At 50.9% G+C, this 23,040-nt stretch overlaps 1 protein-coding gene across 2 annotated transcripts in view; it reads left to right on the top strand.

Moving 5' to 3' along the window:
• EPAS1 (endothelial PAS domain protein 1) overlaps positions 1-19,360 on the top strand; it is an 85,367-nt gene extending 66,007 nt beyond the window's left edge. For both annotated transcript variants that reach the window (XM_077915275.1, XM_077915276.1), the window contains 10 exons: positions 4,280-4,386; positions 9,413-9,560; positions 10,255-10,469; positions 12,005-12,198; positions 12,684-12,794; positions 14,189-14,679; positions 15,537-15,663; positions 15,889-16,006; positions 16,330-16,497; positions 17,082-19,360. In XM_077915275.1, coding sequence (XP_077771401.1) covers positions 4,280-4,386; positions 9,413-9,560; positions 10,255-10,469; positions 12,005-12,198; positions 12,684-12,794; positions 14,189-14,679; positions 15,537-15,663; positions 15,889-16,006; positions 16,330-16,497; positions 17,082-17,233 — 1,831 coding nt within the window. In that variant the 3' untranslated portion in view covers positions 17,234-19,360. The remainder of the gene's footprint in view (positions 1-4,279; positions 4,387-9,412; positions 9,561-10,254; positions 10,470-12,004; positions 12,199-12,683; positions 12,795-14,188; positions 14,680-15,536; positions 15,664-15,888; positions 16,007-16,329; positions 16,498-17,081) is intronic.
• Positions 19,361-23,040: the final 3,680 nt, after the last annotated feature.

Below are 23,040 nucleotides of genomic sequence, written 5' to 3' on the forward strand. Positions count from 1 at the left end.
ATAAGCATGGTTTATTAGCAAATGCATTCTTTGGAAAACAAAGCTCCTAAAACTTTTATCCTCTTAAATAGTTTAAAATATGCTCTAACCATCTTGTTTACATGATTAACTGACTTAACAGATCCTTTCCCCGGGTAGGGAACGGGTAAAAAAGCACAGCCAGACCTCGTCTGACTCCAGGCAGGGGTGTCTGCAGTCAGGGCGCTGGCGTCCCGGGTGCATGGGTGCTTGGCGGTCTCACCGGGAGGAGGAGCGGGCCATCTTATTAGCTCGGCCTTTGCTGGATTCCCTCTGCCTGTTGAGGCAACAGCCTGGACACTGTAGCCAAGAGAATCATTTTCTTCCTGGCACTCAGGAGCAGGGAATCCGTGTTGAAATGAGCCTCTGAGCATTTAAGGGTAGAGAACGGTTGCAGGATGATGAGTAACTGTCATCTTACATTATGAAGACATATTTAATCCTGAAGTCCAAAGCCCGGCGGTCTGACCCACATATTTACTTGGTGAAACACTTGAGAATATAATGACCTTTTTCCTCCATATTTTCTGTTTTCTTCCTTCTTTCTCTGCCTCCTGTGACTGCCTGTCGGTGTCTCCATCTCTCTCCCCAGCTCATCTTTGAGCTCTTTCTTCTACTTTACTGGTAAAGAGTGACCTCCGTTCTCATTCTGAAATCTGGTAAATGAAGCCTCTTTACTTTTCCCACTTCTCAAAAACAGAACAGCCCTACTGAGTTGACTTTTTAAATTTGAGTGGACCCCAGGCTGATTTTTTTTTTCCAGTGAGTCAGGGCTGAAAGAAAGAGAGAAAGAGAGAAAGAGAGAGAAAGAGAGAGAAAGGAAGAAAGAAAGAAAGAAAGAGAGAAAGAAAGAGAGAGAGAGAGAGAGAAAGAGGAAAAGAAAGAAAACAGTTTCCCTGCCCTTGATGGAGAGAGCAGATGAAACTGTTATCACAGCCCAGCTCCACAGGCTTCTCTGGGACCCGGGGACATTAGCAGGGAAGGCCCTCCGAATTACAGTAGCTGACCCTATAAACAAGCCGGGTTCATTAACCTCCCCACTGGCGTCTGCGTGCCTGCAGTTGGAGGCGAATGACCATTAGCTTCAAGTTGGGGTTTCCTGGCTTTGTGAAGTTTGACAACTCGAATGTTCTTCAATTGTGTTTGGGGTATGTGTATTTCCCAGTTTTTATAGTAGTCTGTTTAAAGAAATGAAGAAGGAGACATTAAATATTTATTTTAGTTGACAAGATAAATGAAGGCCACTCCTGGGAAGCTAGCTGGCAATTCTGAAGTCTCGGTTTGTTTGTCCATTTCCAAAACATGCCCATTGTGTGCCTTTGAATGCATGGTACAGTAATTAGATTTTAAAGATGTCATATTACGAGGCTGATTATAATAAACATTTACTTTGGACGCTTTAAAGATTCTAATCTTGAAAGAAAAGTTCATTTCTTCAGGGAGTGGTGCTATATCTTTTCCAGAAGAGCCTTACTTTTGAGGGTCTCTAGAAAATTCTAGCCCTGCCCAAGAACAGAAGCAATTTATCTGGCAAATCGGCAAGCCTGTTGACGGCCAGCCTCCCGTCAGCAGGGCCCACTGGTACAGTTCCTATTCCCAGGCGTAAGCTCCAAGAGGCACCAGACCTGACTGGAAAGCTGCGTGGTTGTAGGGAAGGAAGGACCAGCACTGCTCTATCAGCCTCCTGTTCTCCCCCAGTCTCCACGTCGCTAAGATGCTGTAGGGCAGCAGCCCTGGATCGGGCTGCCAAGGAACAGGTCTGTTGCTGATGAGGTCAGAGACCTCTCTGCTCTGGGCCAAGTGAGGGGACACATCCTCCAGGTCTGAGAGCCACTGGCTGGTGCAAGCAAACTGCTGGAATCTCACTGGAGAAATCTCCACCGGGCTGAATCAGCTGAGGCCTAAGCCGCTCAGCCCCATTGGGCTGCCCCTTGTTTGACAAGGGCTTTAACCCCTAAGTCCCACCTAGGCAGAGAGTTTTTCTCTTCACCAGACATGCCTTCCAGAATGAAGAAAGGATGGATTGAATATCATGAGGGGTCCTGCTGAGAGCTGTGTGTGTGTGTGTACGCACACACCGACATCCATTGACAGAGTTAATCACATTCTAGGAGAAAAAGTAGAGCTTTATCACCCAGATCCCTTGGGAGTCCTGGGACAGACAGGGCTCTGGCTATACTGTGGGTCCTAAGAGAGAATCAGTCCACCGGCCAGCTACTCAAGTACGTACTGAGCACCCATTATAGGCAAGGCCGAAGAAGAAAGTGGTCCCTGAGCTCAGGGGTTGGCAGCCTAAGACGTCGGTAATTCTCTGACATGGGTTCACCTATTAGGGCTTCATGAGGAGACATCACTGGGGGCTGGGGGAATGAGAGAGGGCTCAATGGAGAGGGCCAGGCCATAAGCTGGCCTTGCCGTCATCAAGGCTTGGAGAAGAGAGGAGAAAAGAAGGTGGCGACGTTCTGCAGCAAGAATGGGTGTGCTGGGTGTGGGGGGCTTGGAGCGGAGCAGTCTGCCAGGGCACAGGGTGTAACACATGCTGCAGGTTAGGTGAAACTCACATCGCATGGAAGTTGGAGACCAGACTCCAGAGGGTCCTGGAAGTTAGGTGGAGTATATTTACCTTTTTTTTTTTTTTTTTTAAGATTTTATTTATTCATGAGAGACCCAGAGAGAGAGAGAGAGAGAGAGAGAGAGAGAGAGAGAAACAGAGACACAGGCAGAGGGAGAAGCGGGCTCCATCCAGGGAGCCCGACATGAGACTCGATCCCAGGTCTCCCTGGGCGGAAGGCAGCACTAAATCGCTGAGCCACTTGGGCTGCCGGTATATTTACCTTTGATCATGGTAATGATAGTGGTCAACAGGGGTTGGTGATAGGGAAAGCGGTAGATACTTACATGGGGCGCACAAGATGGAAATAGGATCTCCATCCTATTTTGGGAGAGTCGGGATTTCCTAGCCCCCACCTCCAATATACACATACACATATTTTAATTCTGGGAGATATATGCAGAGGCACTTTGGAGAGGGGAGAGACTAGGGACAGGAACCGAGGAGCCCCTGCCTCTCTGCTCTGTGCTCTCTGCTTTTACTTCCCCCTCTGTGTTGTTAATTTCCAACGTGGATAAATGACAGGGCTGGATCCCGAAGCCCTGCATTCTGAAATAGAGCTTGTAATCATAAGAGTATAGCATCCCTTCTGACTTGTGGCAGGCCAAGTAAACAAGACAATGAGCCCATTAGAAAAACTGCAGGAGACAGCAAAGCTTACAAGAATTGATATGTAGGTGTGATGTGGGAAAGTGGCTAATCTGGTGGTTCTTGGGTGGGGCTTCTTCAATGATTCTGGAACAGAGCAAGGAGCCCTAAGAGTGTTAAGTGATCCTTCATGGTTCTCCACATTTGTCTGTTCTCTGCCCACTTCCCATGAGACCTAGACACCATACAGGAGGAAGAAAGGGACATTTAGGCCACTCGAGCCCTGTCATTTCAGAGCTGCCCACCTATCAAGTTGTAATGAGGAGCTGCATTTCTACTACCTTGATTTCCTATCTTTTCCTCTCAGCACTTCCCGCCCACCCTCCTTTCCTTGAAATGGGGAGGAGCAGGTAAAGTACCGTGGAAGGCAAACCCAATGTCCAAGAAGTTCCTGTGGTCACCGGGCAGCACCTGAGGAAAGGCACTCAGAGGAATGAAGATCATGCACAAGACAGGGTGGGCTCTCCCGCCCGGCTTCCTTTTAACTTGCTGCCTACCATGCAGACAAAGGCCGACTCCACACTCTTCCCCACCGAAGCCACACTATTTTCACTTTTCATTTATATCACCCAGAAGTAGAATAAACTCGATCTGGTAATCATTCTTATTCTATCCTTGGACAGTTGTGTGGACACCAAGCAGATTGTCTGCTCTCCCTGGATCTCCCTCATCAGCAAAAACTGGGGGGTGAGGGGTGTGAGAGTCCCTTCCAGGGTCGTTGGGAGACTAGGTGTATGTGTATATTGGAGGTGGGGGCTAGGAAATCCCCTGACTCTCCAAACATGACTTCAGGAGGGGTAGAGGTTGGGCGGAAGCACAATTGAAGGTTGACCACCATGTTTTTGTTTTTGTTTTTTAACTTGGATGAATGGGGTGACCAGGAAGCCTGAAGTGTTTTCATCTGAATGTGTGCATTTGATTTACCTTCTGGATTTAGCTCCTTGAGCCCCTGCCCACATTCATATAGGCTCTCTCCCCATATATATTTTTTTCTTCATTTAGAATCACAGAACTGGTTGGTTACCACCCCGAGGAGCTGCTTGGCCGCTCAGCCTATGAGTTCTACCACGCTCTGGACTCAGAGAACATGACCAAAAGTCACCAGAACCGTAAGTTCCTGGAGCACCCCTGTGTGGCTCCCTCATATCTGTGGAATATGGCCTTGAGTGGGGTGTGACCTGTGAGACCAGGGAAGACCTGCTTCCCTCCATCGAGCCGCCATCATGTGTGACAGACAAGACCTGTGCCCTCAGAATGATTAGAGAACTGAGGCTGCCACCAGCCCAGGTGACAACTTCACACAAATCAGGAAAAGGGCCCATCCCCCAGGGGGATACCCCCACACCACGGCACAAAGCTTAGAGTCAAAGGTGGGCTGAATCTCGGTCCCCACATTTCACTTCTACCCAGCACCCTTGTGCAGTCAGCAATTTGCACAGCCCTGTGAGACAGACAACCCTGTAGAGAACAACACAAGAGGACATGAAGTCAACTGGGTTGTATGCTGTAGAAGCAAGTATATCCGTTCAGAGAAGAGGTGGCCTGGGAGAGTTCAGGAAAGGAAAGGGTGGAGCCATTGAGTTGGGCCTTGAAGAATGGGGGAGGATGGGGCTAAACAGGCAAAGGTAGTAGGGCAGCACTGTAACACGTGTTGAGGTAGGCCGTGGTTCTCCAAGAGCTCGCTTGCTGAATCAGAGAACTCAGTCTGAGGCTGTCCAGGCAAACTAGTGGTGGCATATGGACACTGTGCTTTGTAACTTGAAAGAAAGCCTGAGTTATGAAAGGATACTAGAACAGGGCTGTCCAGTAGAGCTTTCTGCAATGGAGATGTTCTACATCTGTATAGCCCACATGAAGTGTCTAGTATACCCAAAGGTCTGAATTTTTAGAAATTTAATTTTGCTTAAATTTAAACACCCACACTTGGGTAGTGGCTACTAGATGGCACAGGGCAACTCTAGTGCCTTCACTTGGCCCGTATTCCCAAAGTAGCCTTCCCCTTTGCAGGTGATCCAAGACAGTCTCCTTGAATCCATGCAGCCCGTCAACGTGCAAGGACTTTGGGCTTATAACCCTATACTTGGCCAGCTGGGGGACATAGGAATTTATAGGATTGCTCATCAACTGAAGGGATCTCATTTCGGAAGGAAGAGGAGGGTTGTGGGCTCTGTGGGAACAAAGTGGCTCATATCTTTAGCCTCAGTGTCTAGCACTGTTTGATAAAATGCAGGCACTAAGTCAGCAATAAACCCAAGAGTAATACATGTATTTGGGAAAGAATGCTTCAAAATAAGTACTGACAGTAGTGCAGACAGAGGTGTCGAGAGGATCGTAGGAGGATTAAAAATGGGTAAGTCTTAACAGGATTCACAGTGGCCTGGTTGGTCTTGGGACCCCAAGATTCGCTGTGGTTTGGAGTGGTGGTAGAGAAAATGGCGATGCTGCTGTGTGTCTGTTGTTTCTAAATCCATTGTCTATCCTCAGGACAGCTGAGTTCAGAGCAGCTAACAGGTTAGCAACCCATAAACTGTGTGTGAGCACAGCTCATATCCTCTGATGGACTGAGATCTTCTCTTTCTAATTGGTCTCTCTGCTTTTTCCTTGTGGCTTTGGGGTTTGAGCTGACAAAACAACAAAGCCCCTTATGATATCTCAGAGAAGTTTCTCACTATACTGGCTGGCAGGAAAAAAAAAACCCAACCAGCCTAGATCCAGCCTCACTCAGGGACCCAGAGAATGGGGGATGGAGGTAAAGTTACCTTCATGTGCCTGTGGATGTGACCCAACCCTAGCCTACCCCAACTTTGAAATTGTAGGATGTGGTTCCAGCCTGCATGCTGGGATTCCCCATGCTTTTCTGTTACATGGTGGTCCTTGCTCCCAAAGTCATCCTGACACTGCGACTGCAAGACCTGGGCCCTGACCCAGTTGACTCATGGATTCCCCAGGGCCTGGCTTCCTGGGCCTTTCCTCCTTACACGTAAAATTGGAGAAAGGTCCAGCTTTCTTCTTCAGCCAGGGGTGAAGTCAAAGCACGGGGCAATAATAAAAGTTTCTGGGAATTCCTGGAGGACAGTATTGTACTTTGTCTTCTGGGGTAAAAAGAGCCGAGGACACTGCTATCAAAAGGAAGAAAAATGATGACTTCTCAACTAGGCATGGTAAAGGATTTTCTCCTCCTCCTTAAAAATCTTTGATCCTTAAAACATTTTGAGCTGGGATAAAAATTTGTCTTACCAGTTTCCCGCTGACTCCAAGGGGAAATATGGTGCTTTTTATTGAATCCGTATATTTAAGCATTAGGAACACTTAAAGGGAATTCACAACCCAAACAGAAATCATAGGCTCCCTTCTTCTCCTGATGGAGCCAAGTAAAGCTGCTCTGAGCTCAGCGGCCTCGTACCAGCAAACCCAAATCCAGTAGAGGGAAGTCTGTGTGGGTTGAAAATTGGGTTAATGCCAGCTAAAACAGAAGCATCTATTTCTGTCTCTCCATCTCTCTGTGTGTATGTGTGTGTGCCATTGGGTTTGTGCAAATAGAGTTGTACCACAGACTCACACTAATGCTGTGGAATAATTGAAGGTCCAACTTAGAGGCCAGTCCAGGTTTATACGCCAGCATCCCAAGTTTCCACGTGAATGTGTGTTTTAGCCTGTGAACGTTTACTGTCGAAATTACTGGGGAAGCTCTGTCCTCAAACCAGATTGAGATAATTGAAAGCCATCATTTCCAAATGGATTAGTAATTTATACATTGTTACTCTGGCGGGGGGGGGGGTGTCAGGGGGGAGAGGGTAGGGGTTGGGGAGAGTTGGGGGGGCAGTTTCTCTTTGTTGTGTGAGGACATTATGTGCTCTTAGGAAAACAAGATTAAAGGCCATAAATGGCCTATCTACCAAGGAGCAGGCCCCTCACCAAGGCTGGCATTAATGAGCAGATGGTTAGAAAGCAGGCATAATTACATTCTACTGCCAGAGCAGGCCCTCGCCTGCAATCACGAGAAATGCAGTTAAGACCTTTGCTCACTGTGCTGCTTCATCAAAAAGAGTTAAGAGCCCTGAACTTTGTCTGCATTAAGATCCGTCTAAATAAGTTAACTCCAGGCACTTGAAATTGTGCAAGAATCGTTTCTCTGCAGCAGGACCAACTGCAAATGGAGGCTTCCCAGTGGATGGCGGCTCGGGGGACACAGAGTGTGCTGGGCTGGCAGTGTGGTGGTCCAGCTCATACTGCGTCGCTACTGGCCTGTTAAGCAGGCCACAGTCACCCTAGCCTTAGTTCCTTTCATGTCAAAAGACGACGATCTCTCTCCTCTTGGGGGCCCAGGGTTGTGTTAAAAACAAACAAACAACTAGACCAGGGTGATACAGGTCACTTTGGAAAAGAATGTGGCAGCTGCCTAAAAGAAAGCATGTACTTAGCCTGTGATCTGGCCGCCGTTCCCCCCAGCTGCACCCACAGTCCATACAAAGATGTGTATACACAAGTGTTTATAGCAGATTTATTCCTCCTAAACAAACAAACAAAAAGACTGAAAACAACTTACACATCCATCTACAGGTGAATGGATAAACCCATTATGGTACCTCCATACAATGGAATACAGCTCATCAGTAAAAAGGAACAAACCATGAATCCCTGCAACACGAGGAATCTGGAAAACATGCTGGGTGAAAAGAAGCCAGACACAAAAGAGTACATACTCTTGTACGATGCCACTTATATGCAGATGGAGAGAAGAGCAGCACATAGTGACACAAGACAGATCAGGGGTGGCCTTGGGAGCCGGGGTGGCGATGGGGATGAGTGGCAGAGGCCTCAGGAGTTTGGTGGTGGCGGGCTGACGGGAAAGCTGTTTACCTCTGATGGTGGTGATAGTTGTTTGTCAAAACTCGTTGCCCTGTATGCTTCAGGTAGGTGCCTGTCTATCACAGGTGGATTAAAACCTCCCTGAAGTTGATTTTAAAAATGAAAACCAAACCCCGAAAGCTTTGATTGGGAGTCTTTCATGTGGACTGTGATCCTGTCTACTGTTGCCACTGAGGGGCCCTTTCGGCAAACTACCTGGGAGTTCTCGGCCTCAGTTTCTTCAGATATAAAACAGGAATCACGAGATACACCTCACGGGGTCATTGCATGTTAGGTGAGCCGATGAGAACACTGATCCTTACGGACGGCTTATGTGCCAGGCAGTTCTAGTTGCTTTGCAGCAATGAGCTCATCTTGAGACAGTTTTGAACACTACAAAGTGTCATACACACATGAGTTAGTACTTCTGCACCTTGGAGGTAGGTGTGTGTTCGATTTTTGAAGAGGGCAAAATGTGCCCAGAGAAACATCAGTGTAAATTAGTAGGAACCAAGCTGCCCTCCTCAGCCTCACCAGGGTGGTGAATGGGGAGGTGGCCCCTAAGCCTACCAGGAGAACGGGGTGCAATTCTCCGTGTTTAATGAGAATGTGGATATTCTCCCGTGGGGCCCCTCACCACGTTCTCTACAGACTCTGGGGAAGAGGTAGCTTTTCCTATACAGCATTTGCCCGGGACATTCAGTCAGCATTTCTGCACCTGATCAGCCAGGCAGGCAGGTTTGGTCCTCAGCATGTGGTATGGCGGGTAGCTAAAAATGATCGTTACCATCCTTACTATTATTTTTATCAGCACTTCATTTTGCAGCAGAGGAAACTGAAACTAAGAGGGATTGCTCTTTTCCCAAAGTCCCCATGCTAGCGACATTTCCTAAGGCTTTCACCATGCCTGTTCCAGTTCTGTGACTTGAGGAGGTCGGAGCTAGGATCCTGAAGAATGCAGTCCCAAGGAATGAAAGTAGATGCACAGTTCAAAAAAACTACCAGAAATTCTAACATTAGTCGACTTTAATTAAGAGACGTATTGATTCATTTTTTTAATGGGAGCAGATGAAGCGTTCTGGACTGGGGAGTGGGGGACACCTTCTCAGTGCTTGCATACAGTAAAAGAAGTGTTAACTGAGCATTTAGAATAATTGGAAGAGGAAAGAGGTCACAAGGAGGTCCCTGCTGTCCTGGTGCCCATCCCATTTCCCCCCAGACCACCGTCCCTGTGAGGTCTTGCTCCGCAAACCTCCCTGACCTTGGGCTCCGTTTCTTCTCCCCTAGTGTGCACCAAAGGTCAGGTGGTGAGCGGCCAGTACCGGATGCTTGCAAAGCACGGGGGCTACGTGTGGCTGGAGACCCAGGGGACGGTTATCTACAACCCTCGCAACCTGCAGCCCCAGTGCATCATGTGCGTGAACTACGTCCTGAGGTAAGCCTGTCGGGGCCACAGGGCTGGGTGTGCAGGATGCCTGAGCTCCCCAGACAGAGGGCAGCAGGCCCCGGGGAAGGCAGACCTACTGGAAACCCTGGCACTACCTTTGCGAGCTCTGTGCAGTGCTTAGGACCCGGAGGATTTTCACAGGTGTCTCAGGAACTCTCGGATGTCTGGGGTTTCCCCTCCCCAATGGTTTCTCCCCACCCCCACCCCCACCCCTGCGTCTTCCCCCATCTGTCATCTGTGTCATGGCTCTGACCCACACGGGGAGGCAGACAGCATAATTGTCATTTAATAAAATGAGGAATAAGGAAAGTGATAGTGCTCCAGCTTTCCAGGAGAGATGTAACAGCTCCATGGTGCCTGGGGAGAAAGTTGGAGCTGGTCACTGCTAGTGTTAAACAAAAACAGAAACCATCACACCCGTGTGTACAGTGCAGCCCCCACACAGTAATAAGACAGCGTCCAAGACGCATCCATATCCAGAGGGCGCTCCCCAGGTTGCTGCCTCCATGACCCCAAAGTTTGCCGTGTGGTTCCTTACAAATGCTAGCAGGCGTCTGGACCCATGTTTTTTTGGCTGAAAGGGTTAGCTGTCCGGTTGTCCATGTGTCGGGGGGGGGGGGGGGGGCGTAAAAGGATTTTGCTAGAAAACGTGGGTGGTCTGAAGCACCTCTCGTCCCACCAGTGAGATTGAGAAGAACGACGTGGTGTTCTCCATGGACCAGACGGAATCACTGTTCAAGCCCCACCTGATGGCCATGACCAGCCTCTTCGACAGCAGTGGCGAGGTGGCGGTGTCCGACAAGAGTGACTACCTGTTCACCAAGCTGAAGGAGGAGCCCGAGGAGCTGGCCCAGCTGGCCCCCACTGCAGGAGATGCCATCATTTCTCTGGATTTCGGTGGGTGCTTCTTAGCTGAACAGGGGCCTGCTGAACCCTCTCGTGGGGTGCAGGTGGGGGTGGGGAGGAAGTTCTTACTGGAACAGGCCTCCCTGGCTTCAGTTCTTCCTTAACCCCTGCCCCTTCCATGGTCTGGTGGCCAGACTGTGCTGAGCACAAGAGCGACACATGGTGCGGAGTAAGATGGTCCTACTGCTGACTTTGCAAGGTCCTGAGCAGGGGGTGGGGTTGTGGGGGACTCTCTTCTTTATTTATTTTTATTTTTTTTATTTTAAAGATTTTTATTTATTTACTCATGAGAGACACACACACACACAGAGAGAGGCAGAGACACAGGCAGAGGGAGAAGCAGGTTCCATGCAGGGAGCCCGATGTGGGACTCGATCCAGGGACCCCAGGATCATGCCCTGGGCTGAAGGTGGCACTAAACCGCTGAGCCACCAGGGCTGCCCGGGGGCCTCTCTTCTGAGGAGTCACTGGTTCTCCAACACGGGCAGTGAGGGCCTGAGATGAGGGAGGCCGCTGGCCTGTTTTCACAGTGAGGGCCAATCCCCATCCCCTGGGCTTTGAAGGACAGATTGCTCGTTTAGGGAGAGGGGCAGGCTGAAATAATAGAAATAGTTCCAGAAATATGGCTGGAGGAAAGATTCTGGCCCAGGATGATGCCCTCATATGCACTATTTCTTTAAAATGCTGGCCTGTCCATAGGGCTGTTGGGTGGCTCAGTGGGTAAAGTATCTGACACTCGATTTCAGCTCAGGTCATGATCTCAGGGTTGTGAGACTGAACCCTGTGTCAGGCTCCCCACTGAGCATGGAATCTGCTGGAAGATTCTCTCTCCCCTCTCCCTCTGCCCTTCCCCCCTAACCCTGTGCATGTGCTCTAAAAAAAAAAAAAAAAAAGAAAGAAATGTTGTTCTGTCCAGTGGAGATTTGTGTCCTGTGGCCCCAGGCAGAGTTTCAGCCCATTCCCCGCCCATGCTGGAAGCACCTTCCATGTGTTCCTGTTCCCAGGTTGTGAGCCCCCTCACCCTCACCAGCCTGGCCCAGGGCCAGCAGCACCTCCCTGTGCTCATCCCAGAGTGGCTTGTGCCCTCTGGAAGTGCTCTGCAGAGGCCAGCTGGGGATTGCAACTTCAGAAACTATAAAGGGCAGCGGCCCCAGGACGAGGAGTTTTGTGGCTTCCCAGTTTTGTGGCAGTACTGAGGCAAATTGCCCTGTTTTCCTCTTACAACCCCCTCCTCGTGGACATTGCTGACTACCTGTCGAGGAAGTAGGTCCCAGTACCTGTAGTCCCTGACAATGAAATCCTCCAGGAGGGTGCTCCCTTCAAAGGGAGATAGTTCATTGCCTCACAGTCCCTGGTAGGGGCTCGTTGCTGCGGCCCAACCTCGGAGGCTGAGGACCTAGCCCCAGGCCTGCTTTCAGACCCTCCTAGGGCCTTCTGAGCACCCTCTGGGCTCTCTGCCCAGGGGTAAGCCCAGTGGCCAGTCCAGTGGCCGTGGGTGTTAACCAGCCAGGCCCTTGTCTCTGCAGGGAGCCAGAGCTTCGAGGAGTCCTCATCCTACAACAGCGCCCTCCTGCCCCCAAGCCAGCCGTGGCCCAGAGAGCTGAGGAGCCACAGCACCCAGAGCGAGGACGGGAGCCTGCCCGCCTTCACTGTGCCCCAAGCGGCGGCCTCCGGGAGCGCCACCCCAAGTGCCACCAGCAGCAGCAGCAGCTGCTCCACGGTGAGCACCCTGCCTTGGGGTGAGGACATGGAAAGGGTGGGCTGTTCCTTTTAACTGCTGCAGGATGGCCGAGTAGACAGCCCAAACAGGAATATGCCCGCATGCCCCTCCAGTGAGCCCAGAACCCCGTAGAGTGGTGGGGACGGATGCTTACCTGCCTGCTGCCCCAGCCTTTGCCGTTACTGTCTGCACCCCCATCTACGCCCTAAGTTCCTTGGAGATGGGGGCCGAGTTGCACACAGCTTTGAGCCCGTAGCTCGGTCCCAGTGCGGGACAGTCACCGTCCTGCTCCAGGCAGATAGCTGTATGGTCTCCAGAGCCCCGCCGGCCACAGCCCTACTTGTCAGCAGGGGTCCCTCTACACATACTTGTTCCATGGAATGGAGCTGAGTCTGTGAGTCTAGACACATACTTCTTTCACCTGGGACTTCTGGGGAGACCAGCACCCTACTCTTGACTTGGTGTCTCTCCTTCCTGGCCCCCAGCCCAGCAGCCCCGGAGACTACTACACATCTCTAAATGATGATCTGAAGATTGAGGTGATCGAGAAGCTCTTCACCATGGACACAGAGGCAAAGGACCAGGGCAGCACTCAGGTAGATGGGCTACACCTGCCCACTGGCAGGAGGGGAGACGAAGGCTCACAGCCATTCTGGCAGCCCCGTCCCTTTGTCCTCGGTCGCAGAGACCAGTGGGGGCGTGTGGCCAAGGCCCTGGTCATAAAGGGGAAGTGGGGCCCGCAGTAGTCCCCTTCTCCTACCTTTGCCCTCTGCTTTGCTCACCAAATCCACCTTGGGAGCTCTTTATCGAGGCTGAGTTTTTGTGCACCGAGAAAGCCACAGAACCTTTCTTAAAGAAGCCCTGTGTTTAAAGAGCATGTCCAGATTTGTGAGGTGTTCATAAACAATAAGGAACAGTAACTCTCCTCACACACACCTTCATCTTAGGATTCTGAAATAACTTTTAATGCATTTTAAAATGGCATCTAGCAGAGATTTTCATTTACACACAACTTTTCAGGAATGCACAGAGGTGGGGGTTCTTAAAAATGATAAGAACAGGGATGAGATGGGTGCGTGTTTCACAGTGCCCCAAGGACAAGTGTTCAGCCCCCTTCGTCTCAGGCCCAGTTGTTCTAACAAGTCCCCCTGCTACGCAGCTGGTCTCTTTGGCCTGCCTGGCGCAAGCTCTCGCAATTCGGCAAAACTTCCCTGCTTGAGCCCTTCCTGCTCTGTCCTCTGAACTCCCGAGGGGTTGCTCAGTACTTGATGCCATCTGCTTCTGCTCCTGCGCTGTGCCATACAGGGAGTCATCATCACTAAGCTGCACACCCCACCCCCCAACAGCGAGGGTATCATTTTCTGCATGGGCTTTTGGGTACGTCCTGTTGTGTACATCAGGGTCCTATAGGACCCATCAGTACTGTGCCCAGTACTTAAGCATGTTACCTAAGTACTTGCCGAGTGAAAGTCTCTCTGCCAGCAGGGCAGCTGTTACTCTACAAGCAGGCCATGGACAGACCCTGGGTGCTCGTCCTGTGCTCAGGCCTGTGGCAGGATAGATGAGGGAGATGAGGACAGAGCTGTCCCTGGCTCCTGGCGTGTGCACCACGGGCCGCAGGGGAGAAGGAGGGGTCTGGACAGGCAGACGGGAGACAGGAGGGCGTTTCAGGTTGGGTGAAGTGGTGCCACCAGTGTGGAACGTGCAGGGACAGCTGCGTGGAGCATGGAGGTTCAGGACACAGACTGAAGAGGGCATGAACCCATGGAAAGGCTAACATCGCATGCCAGGAGCCCTGCACACCGGGTAGACGAGTCTGAGTTTTCTTTTGGTGGACCATGGGGAGCCAAGGGCAGTGCTAGAGCAAGGAAGGGACGCTGCTGAGGGGGTGCGAGAGGGAGGACACACAGGCAAGGATGGACAGGGGCTGGGCTAGCATTCTTGGGGTCATGCCATCCTCACCACCCCTTTGCCTCCACTCTGTCCTCAGACGGACTTCAGTGAGCTGGACTTGGAGACCTTGGCACCCTACATCCCCATGGACGGTGAAGACTTCCAGCTCAGTCCCATCTGCCCAGAGGAGAGGCTCCTGCCGGAGAAGCCACAGTCCACCCCCCAGCACTGCTTCAGTACCATGACAAACATCTTCCAGCCACTGGCGCCGATGGCCTCCCACAGCCCCTTCCTCCTAGATAAGTATCAGCAGCAGCTGGGAAGCAAGAAGATAGAGCCTGAGCACCAGCCCATGTCCTCCATCTTCTTTGATGGCGGGAATAAGGTGTCCCTGCCACCGTGCTGTGGCCAAGCCAGCACCCCTCTCTCCTCCATGGGAGGCAGATCCAGTACACAGTGGCCCCCTGACCCGCCATTACACTTCGGGCCCACGAAGTGGCCTGTTGCAGATCAGCACACGGAGTCCTTGGGGCCATCGCCCTTGGGGCCCCCCATCACCTCACCCCATCTCTCCATGTTCAAGAAAAGGTGAGTGGCAGAGACCCTTGGCTGCATCAGCAGAGGCTCCTACAGTGGGTGGGAGGGCGGTCTCTGGGGCCCCAGAAAGGCTCCCTGCCTCCTCTCCTGCCACAGCCTTCTCTGTGTTCTAAGGGTGGAGGCCTTGGGGGAATCACCCTGAGGTACGTGAGGCCTGGAGCAGGACGCATTTCTGTCAGGGCCGAGGCGGAGAGAAGGGAGAGAAGGGGCCTTGGACACCACTGTCTCCCCCTTCAGGCCAGGACTCCTCATCTGAGTCACAGAATGCCAAAAAGTATTTGAATGACTGTTCCTCACTTCTCTGCTGGAATCCTGGTTGAGAAAAGCATACAAGATGTCCTTGCTTCTCCCCAGCCTTTATGGCTGATCCACAGCGGCCTCCTCAGCACCACCCATGTCAATCAGCGGGGCGCTCACTGGGCCGGGTTGCAGTGGTTGGTCCAGGACTTCTTGATCCCAGGACCACCGGTCATGCTTCCCTGGGGTGTTTGCCCAGAACTGGTCCTTACCGGGGAGCAGTCCAGGCTGTGCAGGGGAGAGGCAGGGCAGAGACTGAGGTCTTAAAGACCAATGTCACCCAATGTGCAGCCACAAATGAGGTCAGGCCTCAAGGCTGTCTGGATACAGCTGGGCAGGCAGATGTGGAGGGAGGTACAGGTGACTGGAGCCATCAGCATCTCAAGCCCACTGCCCCTCCTCTGGGAACCTGCCCTTTGGCTCCGAGAGCCAGCATAGTCAAGCATTAGCCCTGGAAGGGCCCTCTGAAGGCGCTGAGAGCAGATGAAGGCCAAGGGGGTGTGGAGCTTCCCCTTCCCACTGTTTCACCGCTCACTCTCTTGGGCTTACAGGTCCGCAAAGGCCTTTGGGCCCCAAGGCCCAGATGTGATGAGCCCGGCCATGGTAGCCCTATCCAACAAGCTGAAGCTGAAGAGACAGCGAGAGTATGAGGAACAAGCCTTCCAAGACCTAAGCGGGGTGAGCCACCTGCCTGGTGTTGTCTGGGTTCCCCGCTGCAGCCCATGGGGTGGGGAGCTGGGTATGGAGACAGGGCTGGATGGAAACTCTCATGACAGCTGTGAGGGCTCAGAGGGCCTTCCAGGGACGGCAGAGAGGGGTGAGTGTGGCTGTTCAGAGAGGCCCACCCTACCCCCGACTCAGGTTGAGGACCTGGTTCTCTGGCCTTCTCCCCTCTACCTCCAGGGGGATCCACCAGGCAGCAGCACTTCACATCAGGTATGGAAAAGGATGAAGAGCCTCAGGGGCAACGTGAACTGCCCTTTGATTCCCGACAAACTGCTGAGTGCAAACATCCCCAATGGTAAGCAGTGGGCCCCCAGGCCTCCCTGGGGTGCTGGGGGGACAGCGTTTGCAGAGGCCCATCCGGATTCCTCCACGGTCTCAGCACCTGCCTCTCTGCACCTTGGCAGAACAGGATGGTGTCCTGTGCCCCACCTTGCACTCACCCACCTCCCCACTTTCCAATAGGCTCATACGAGAGTCAGGAAGCTCTGGGCACTGATCCCCCAGGAGCTGGCTGTAGCTCTGAGCACCCTTTGTGAAGGAAGGGGGCCGCTGGGGGCTTCACAGCACTCCCCCGCCTTGGCCTGGCACTGCCCTCACCTGCTGGCATTGGTCTTTCAGACGAGTTCACCCAAAATCCCATGAGAGGCCTAGGACAGCCCCTGAGACACCTGCCACCACCGCCATCTGTCATGAGCCCGGGGGAGAACACCAAGAGTGGGTTCCCCCCGCAGTGTTACGCCCCCCAGTACCAGGACTACAGCCTGCCATCGGCTCACAAGGTGTCAGGTGAGCACGTTTGGGAACTGGAACCACCCTGCCCAGGGTCTGACGCACGGGATGCAGGAGCGTCAGGGGCTAGACGGCCTGGGGCAGCAGAGCCCAGCTCGGTACTTGGATGAGAGCGCCGCCCCGCGGAGCCACCTTCCCCAGAGGGAGTGCGGCAGGGGCTGGAGGCCATCTGCCCCCAGGGTTGTAGGAGGGACATTCGGGGCTCCTTGGACCTAAGGGTCCCCAAGCCCGCGTCTTTTGCTCAGTGCTTCACGTTGCCCTGTCGCCTACTGCCTCATTCCCGTAGCAGGGGCATCACCGTGCCTTGGGGCAGGAACTGAGGACATGCCCGGAGATCGCACTGCCGCGGGGTGGCCTGGGGAGCTCTGGGAGGGGTCGGCCCACCAGACTTCGTTCTCCGGAGGGTTAGCCACCTGCCTTCCACCCTGGGCTGCCTGAGGCTCTTCCCATCTTACAAATCATGATACCATCCCAAAGGGGTGCCTGGCTTTGGGGGAAACACACCAGAGGCCCTCTTATGGAAGAGCCCCTTTTCGGAATGTTTGAGAGCTTTAAAACCACGGTACCAACCATTCTTTCAGGTATGGCAAGTCGGCTGCTTGGGCCTTCCTTTGAGCCCTACCTGCTGCCCGAATTGACCAGATATGACTGTGAGGTGAACGTTCCTGTCCCAGGAAGCTCCACGCTCCTGCAAGGAGGGGACCTCCTCAGAGCCCTGGACCAGGCCACCTGAGCCAGGGCCCCCCGACCCCCACCCCACCGTGGGCGGACACCCCCGCTCACGCCGCCCTGCCAGCTTCACTCTCTACGTCGACTTTTGCAACTAGGTATTTCTAACACCAACACACTTTTTACAAGATATACCTACCTGGCGAACTTGCTCACGTCACCAAGTAGTGGCCTTTTTCTAAAGATGCTCACTTTAGTAGCTGTATTTTTAAGATACACTGTTGTTTTACCTGCTGCGTTTTATTCTGTCAATGAACATGTTCTTAAATTTTGTAAGATTTTTCTTTCCCCAACTTTGATTACTTCTAATTTATATTATTCCTGGGTCCCTCTGTCTGGCTCTCTCTCACACACACTATCCATACTAACGAGTTTTGTGTATAGGTTTGTTCTCTTGTCAGGAAAGCTTTGGCTTTGTCTAACTTGTTGCTGTTGTTGCCAAAGAGAAACAAACTAATTTTGCTATCCAAGCTAGATTTTCACCGCCTGTTCCTCTCAAAGCCCTCCTCCTTCCTTTCTTAAAACTAATCACCCTATGGTAAGTTATCCATCTTTTTTCTTTTCTTAAGCCGACTCTTGGCTCTAATTTTGACACAACTTTTGGGAAAAAAGAGAAATGTGAAGGGTGAACTCTAGCATATGTGGTTGTCCGTGATGGTTGCGCAATGTGGCTTTTCCCTCCCTGTTTGGGGTTTCTCTCCTGCATTTGGTGGATTTGTTTGTTATTATTCAAAAACCTAACTGAGTTGTTGTTTTTGTTTTTGTTTTTTAAAGAAAATGTCTATCTGGGTTAAGTGTCTATCATAGATATGGGTACTCTGTAATATCTAAAAACTGAGAAACGGAATCCTGCTCACGAAATCACTTTGAGATGGTTTTTAAGGCGTCAGTTCTCTTTCTCTCGGTGTCGCTGACACTGCAGCTCTATGGCACTCTCCCCCGGGGCCTGTACCAGCTCTTCTCGAGCTTTCTCGCTATTGCCTTTTTGCTTTGGGGATATGCCATGGGCATGACAAACAATCCAAGACGTGGAATCACGAAGTGTGGGAGCATTGCGAGCTGTCTTCTCGTGTTCTATATGTATTATGTATGTATGTATGTATGTATATTATTATTGCTGCCAAGAGGGTCTGATGGCATGTCATGGGGTGAGGGTGGGGCGAATCTAAGGGAGGGGAAGTGCTTTAATTTTTCTTCAGATTTTGTTGCTAGCCCTTCAAGTGCACTGAGCTATGGGACTCTACAGGTCTTTCACTTGGCACATTTGGATATTTCCAGAATCACCATGAGATGGTTTCAGCAGGAAATCACAATAGAAAGGGAGGATTCAGAAATAGTGTAGTGCCCCAGCCCATGGTCCTCCCAGCTTACCAGCCCAGAGCACATGGAGCTGGCCTGAGAGAGGGTGCAGAGAGGGGTGCCGCTGGTCCTGACCAGGCCCGCACCCCTTCCTCAGCCTGCTGTCAGCTGGCCCTGTGAGGAGCAGCAGCAGGCCGACTTCCTGGTTGGCCCCTCGCCTCAGGCCTTCCCCAAGGTCTGTCACCTGAAGTGACTTATACAGGTAGGAAGCACTGAAAATCAAGTGTTCTCAGAGCACTTTGTAACTCACTGGGTAAGAGGGACAATACCTTTGGTTTTTAAATACCGATCACATGAAGCTCTTCTGTCCTGGGTACAATGAGGACTTTTCTAGAAATACAAAGCACAGCAGGCCAAGAATTTGGTAAATCTGGATAGACTTATTGCCAAAAACACAACAAAAAAAAACCTGAAGTTCAAAAGCAATCTAGGAGAAAAACGACCCGGTCGCTGCATTGACCAAATCACACTTTAGCACCACCGCTTTGCCCCACGCACAGCGGCAGAACTTGAAGGGTTACTGACGTATAAACGCTGGTGTTTGATTTCCTGTGTGTGTTGCCTCAGCATTAAGGGCATTTTACCCTTGCAGTTTTACTAAAACACTCTGAAAAATATTCCAAGCTTCATATTAACCTTACCTGTCAACGTAACGAGTTCATGAACATTACTGTATTGTCAAACTCCTACTGACAACATTGCTATAGGGGAGCTTAACTTTATAAGGAAATGTATTTTGACACTGATATCTTATTAAAGTGTTCTGATCCTACCACTGCTGGTAGCTCTGGTTTCTTGTGGATTTGTCATGGGCTACACCGACATAAAGCGAAGCATCTACTAAATAGTTCACAGACAACGAACATTGCCCCTGACCTCTGTGAGACGACGGAGACCAGCCAGCAGGAAGATAAGAGCATCATGAAGCAGCTTGGGAGCTGCTCGAGCCTGGGTGCCACGCTGCATCGACCATATTGCTGCATAGTTTTCAGTCTGCCGCTGGGCCCTTTCTTGTATCCTAGGGAGTACCCAGGGACAGAAGTCATGGTCCTGCCTTCAGAAGACTATGTAAAGTAGCATGAGAGCTGTGCTGGTCTATATGTCACACTCTGCATGTTGAGATGAAGGTTGAAAGGGAAGGGAGGCATGTCCACTAGCAGACAGGAAGGACCTCAGTTTGGAGGTAGCAGGCCTCCCATCCTGGCCTTCCAGGTAGAATGTAAAGGTAGGAGGGAAGGACAGAGACAGGGCCTGACAAAAGCCCTGCATTAGACATGGCATGATGGGTTCCTGAATTCAAATTTTACTTTTCTAAATGACGCCTTACATATGGATAGATGGCTGTCTCTGTAGTGTCACACAGGAGCTGGGGAGAGAGCCAGCAGCAGCCTCTGCTCACAACCTGCAGGCCTAGAACCAGCCATTCCGGAATATTCCTTTGAACTCCATGGCCCCGTAGGAACTAGTTGGCCTCTCTGTGGCCTTCATGAAATCGAAATCAATTCCTTGACTTCCATGACCACCCAGGCACGACCAGGAGAAGTTATATTTCAAGATGAGCTATAGCCTATGGAATGTTTAAGGTGGGCAATAGAAGGAATCATTGCAGGAATAATCCCATTGAGAAGGTAGGATGGGCACAGATGGGATAGAATGCAGCATGGAGTGTTTAGCCACAGATAGAAGCATGGGCAGTTCATCATTTTAAAGGAAGGAAGGTGAAGAATAGAATAAAGCTACAGCCTATCAAGTGAAGGGAAGATGATGAGCAACCTCCAACCTAATTGTTTCCATTTCCTCAGCAATGGAGGCAAGACCGTTAGTGGAGAGGAGAGAGGGTGTTAGATTTCTCAGGAGAGAGAAGTATGAAATCATCATTTTAGGAGGCCAAACGGTTAGTATCAGATTGCTCAAATGAGATTTTGGTCACAAATTAACCCATTGGCACAGCTGTATGTGTTTCTCTAACCACACTATTCCACCCTAATGGAGGCAGAATGGATGGCTAGTTGAGGTTGCCAGGTTGGGGGACAGCCAGAACAGCATGTCAGAAGGAGTTAGGAATGTTTCCAAGAGAATGACCATTATGACGGACCAGGAAAACTAAGTTGTGTGAAAAGGAAAGAAAAAAGATGAAGAGGATGACTAATGAAAAATCGGGAGGCTCAGTGAATGAGAGGTTTTAATGAGGTCAGAGAGGGGTCAGAGAGAGGTGTGGAAAAAGGGAACCATGCAGATAGTCCCTGTCAGAGGAGAGGAAACTGAAGATTGAAATCTCACTTATACCCACATGTGACCCAGCAACATTATAAATATAGTAGGTATTTATCTATCTTAAGTGAAAACTTTAGATATACCTAAAATTTACCCACAAACATTTGTGGATAATGCTGCTGCAATTATCAAGAACTAGAAACAACCCAAATGTCCTTCAACAGGGGTATGAATTAGGGAAAAAAAAAACCAAAAACAAAAACCTAAACTGTAATCCATCTTTATAATGGAGTACCACTCAGTAATCAAGGCCAACTAGCTTGATTCACACAGCAACATGGAGGAAGTGCAAAGGTATTCTGTTGAGTGAAAGAAGCCAGCATCAAACAGTGCAGTCTATATAATTCTATTTATATGACATCCTAGAGAAAGAAAAAAAAATGCAGGAATAGACAACAGATCATTGATTACTGAGGAGAAGTTTGAATAAAGGGTCTACATGGAGGAGTTCTTTGGAGTATTAGAATTATTCTATATCCTGTCAGTGGTGGTCATTACATATGAAAATCTGGGTGTGTACAAAAATCATAGAACCGTACACCAATAGGAATTTTACTTTATGTAAATTTAAAACTTTTAAAAATGACAATTTTGAGATTTCAGAGGTGGCTGAAATAATATGGAGGAGAAGGTGTGAGGAAGAAGGGAGATAGGGTGACACAGTGCGTGTCACGATGATGCTGAGCAAAGAGGCCGAGGAGAGGTAGGAGCTGCAGAAATCCCTGAAGGAGTAACTAGAGGCTAGGTTGACAGCCACCTGGAAAGGAGAAAGAAGAGTCCTAGGACATGAAGGGAAAAAGGAGACGGGGTTTGGAAGCTGCGTCACAAAACCAGGAGGACCCCCTCCACCTCTAGGTCCTTCCTGATACCTGCCTGTGTGAGAGAAACTGGCCCCTCCCTGACAGCTGCAGGGAGCAGGGGCCTCAGCAGAGAGCCAGGCTTCAGGTCACAAAGAAGGTGGAGGCATTTTCAGAGAAGAGGGGAGGATCTAGGAGGTGGCCAATGTCAGACAGAGTTCCAGAGAGTGTGTGCTGGAAGGATCTGGAGGTTGGGGGGTGGTGAGAGGGATGGGGTAGGATGATGGATGCACAGAACCATCTGGGGCCAGGGGCCAGGTGGTAGCAGATGACCTGGAAGCCTTGGGCTGCCTCTGCTGACTGGGGCAAAGAGAGTGAAGAGATGGTGTACCATCCCAAGTATCTCTTAGAGGGTCAAGCCAAAGGGTGGGGAACAGGTGCCTCCTGCAGGAGCATGATATGGCAAGGAGGTACAACAGCTTCTCCAGCATGCCTGCAGAACTTGCCAGGCCCTTCTTTATATCCCTCAGCAGCTAGAGACCATCAAAGGAGTGTACTCACTGAACGTAAGTAAGTGGGGTGGTTGCTTTCTAAAGCAGGTACGAGGGCAGCCAGGAGGCCATCCCCTCCCTCTCTGCCCTTGGAACCTGGGTTTAACACTCTGTGGGTGGGCCCAGCACCTTAAGAAACAAGGAAGACAGGTATAGTTGGGAACCCATTGGCCTGAAACAAAGGGACGTTCTCCCATCCTTGTTAGCCTGGTTGAGGCGAGGGCAGCTGAGCATGAACACTGACATGATTTTGGGGCCTTGCTTAAAAGCTAAGGCAATGCTCCAACTAAATCTGGATGAGAGAGGGGACTCAGACTGGGGTAAATTGGCCGGGGTGGGTGGGGGAAATCCAGAGTGTGTACGTCCAGTCCTGCTGCTTCTTAGAACATGGAGTGGCTGCTGTGCTGAGCAGGGTGGCCTCTGATGTGAGGGTTGGTTCTCCCCAGCACCCCACCTACTGAGAACCCTCAGGTTAGGCACCAGCTCTGAGCCCTGTGGGGCCGTGCTCAGGCCCTGGGAGCTTACAGTTCCCTGACACCAACCCCGAGGTGGCAACCCCAATGTATTTGACCCTCTCTAGCACCACACTTTAATAGAGAAACGGCAATTTGTTCACAGAAGTTGGGCTAAAATGTTGACGGGGCTCACAACCACATCTCAACAGTTGACTGGAGAAGTTGAGATAGTTTATCCCAAAGGAAATAAGATTCGGAGGGGGGGGGGGCGGGGAGCTCAAAAGCCCATCCTCCACTATCTGGGGAAGCACAGTGTGTGGTTTCTCTGGTGGTTTCTCTGGATGGCCCTACATGACAGAACGAGGCCTGTAGGGT

The sequence above is a fragment of the Canis aureus genome, chromosome 11 (assembly GCF_053574225.1).
Source record: "Canis aureus isolate CA01 chromosome 11, VMU_Caureus_v.1.0, whole genome shotgun sequence".
NCBI lineage: Eukaryota > Metazoa > Chordata > Mammalia > Carnivora > Canidae > Canis > Canis aureus.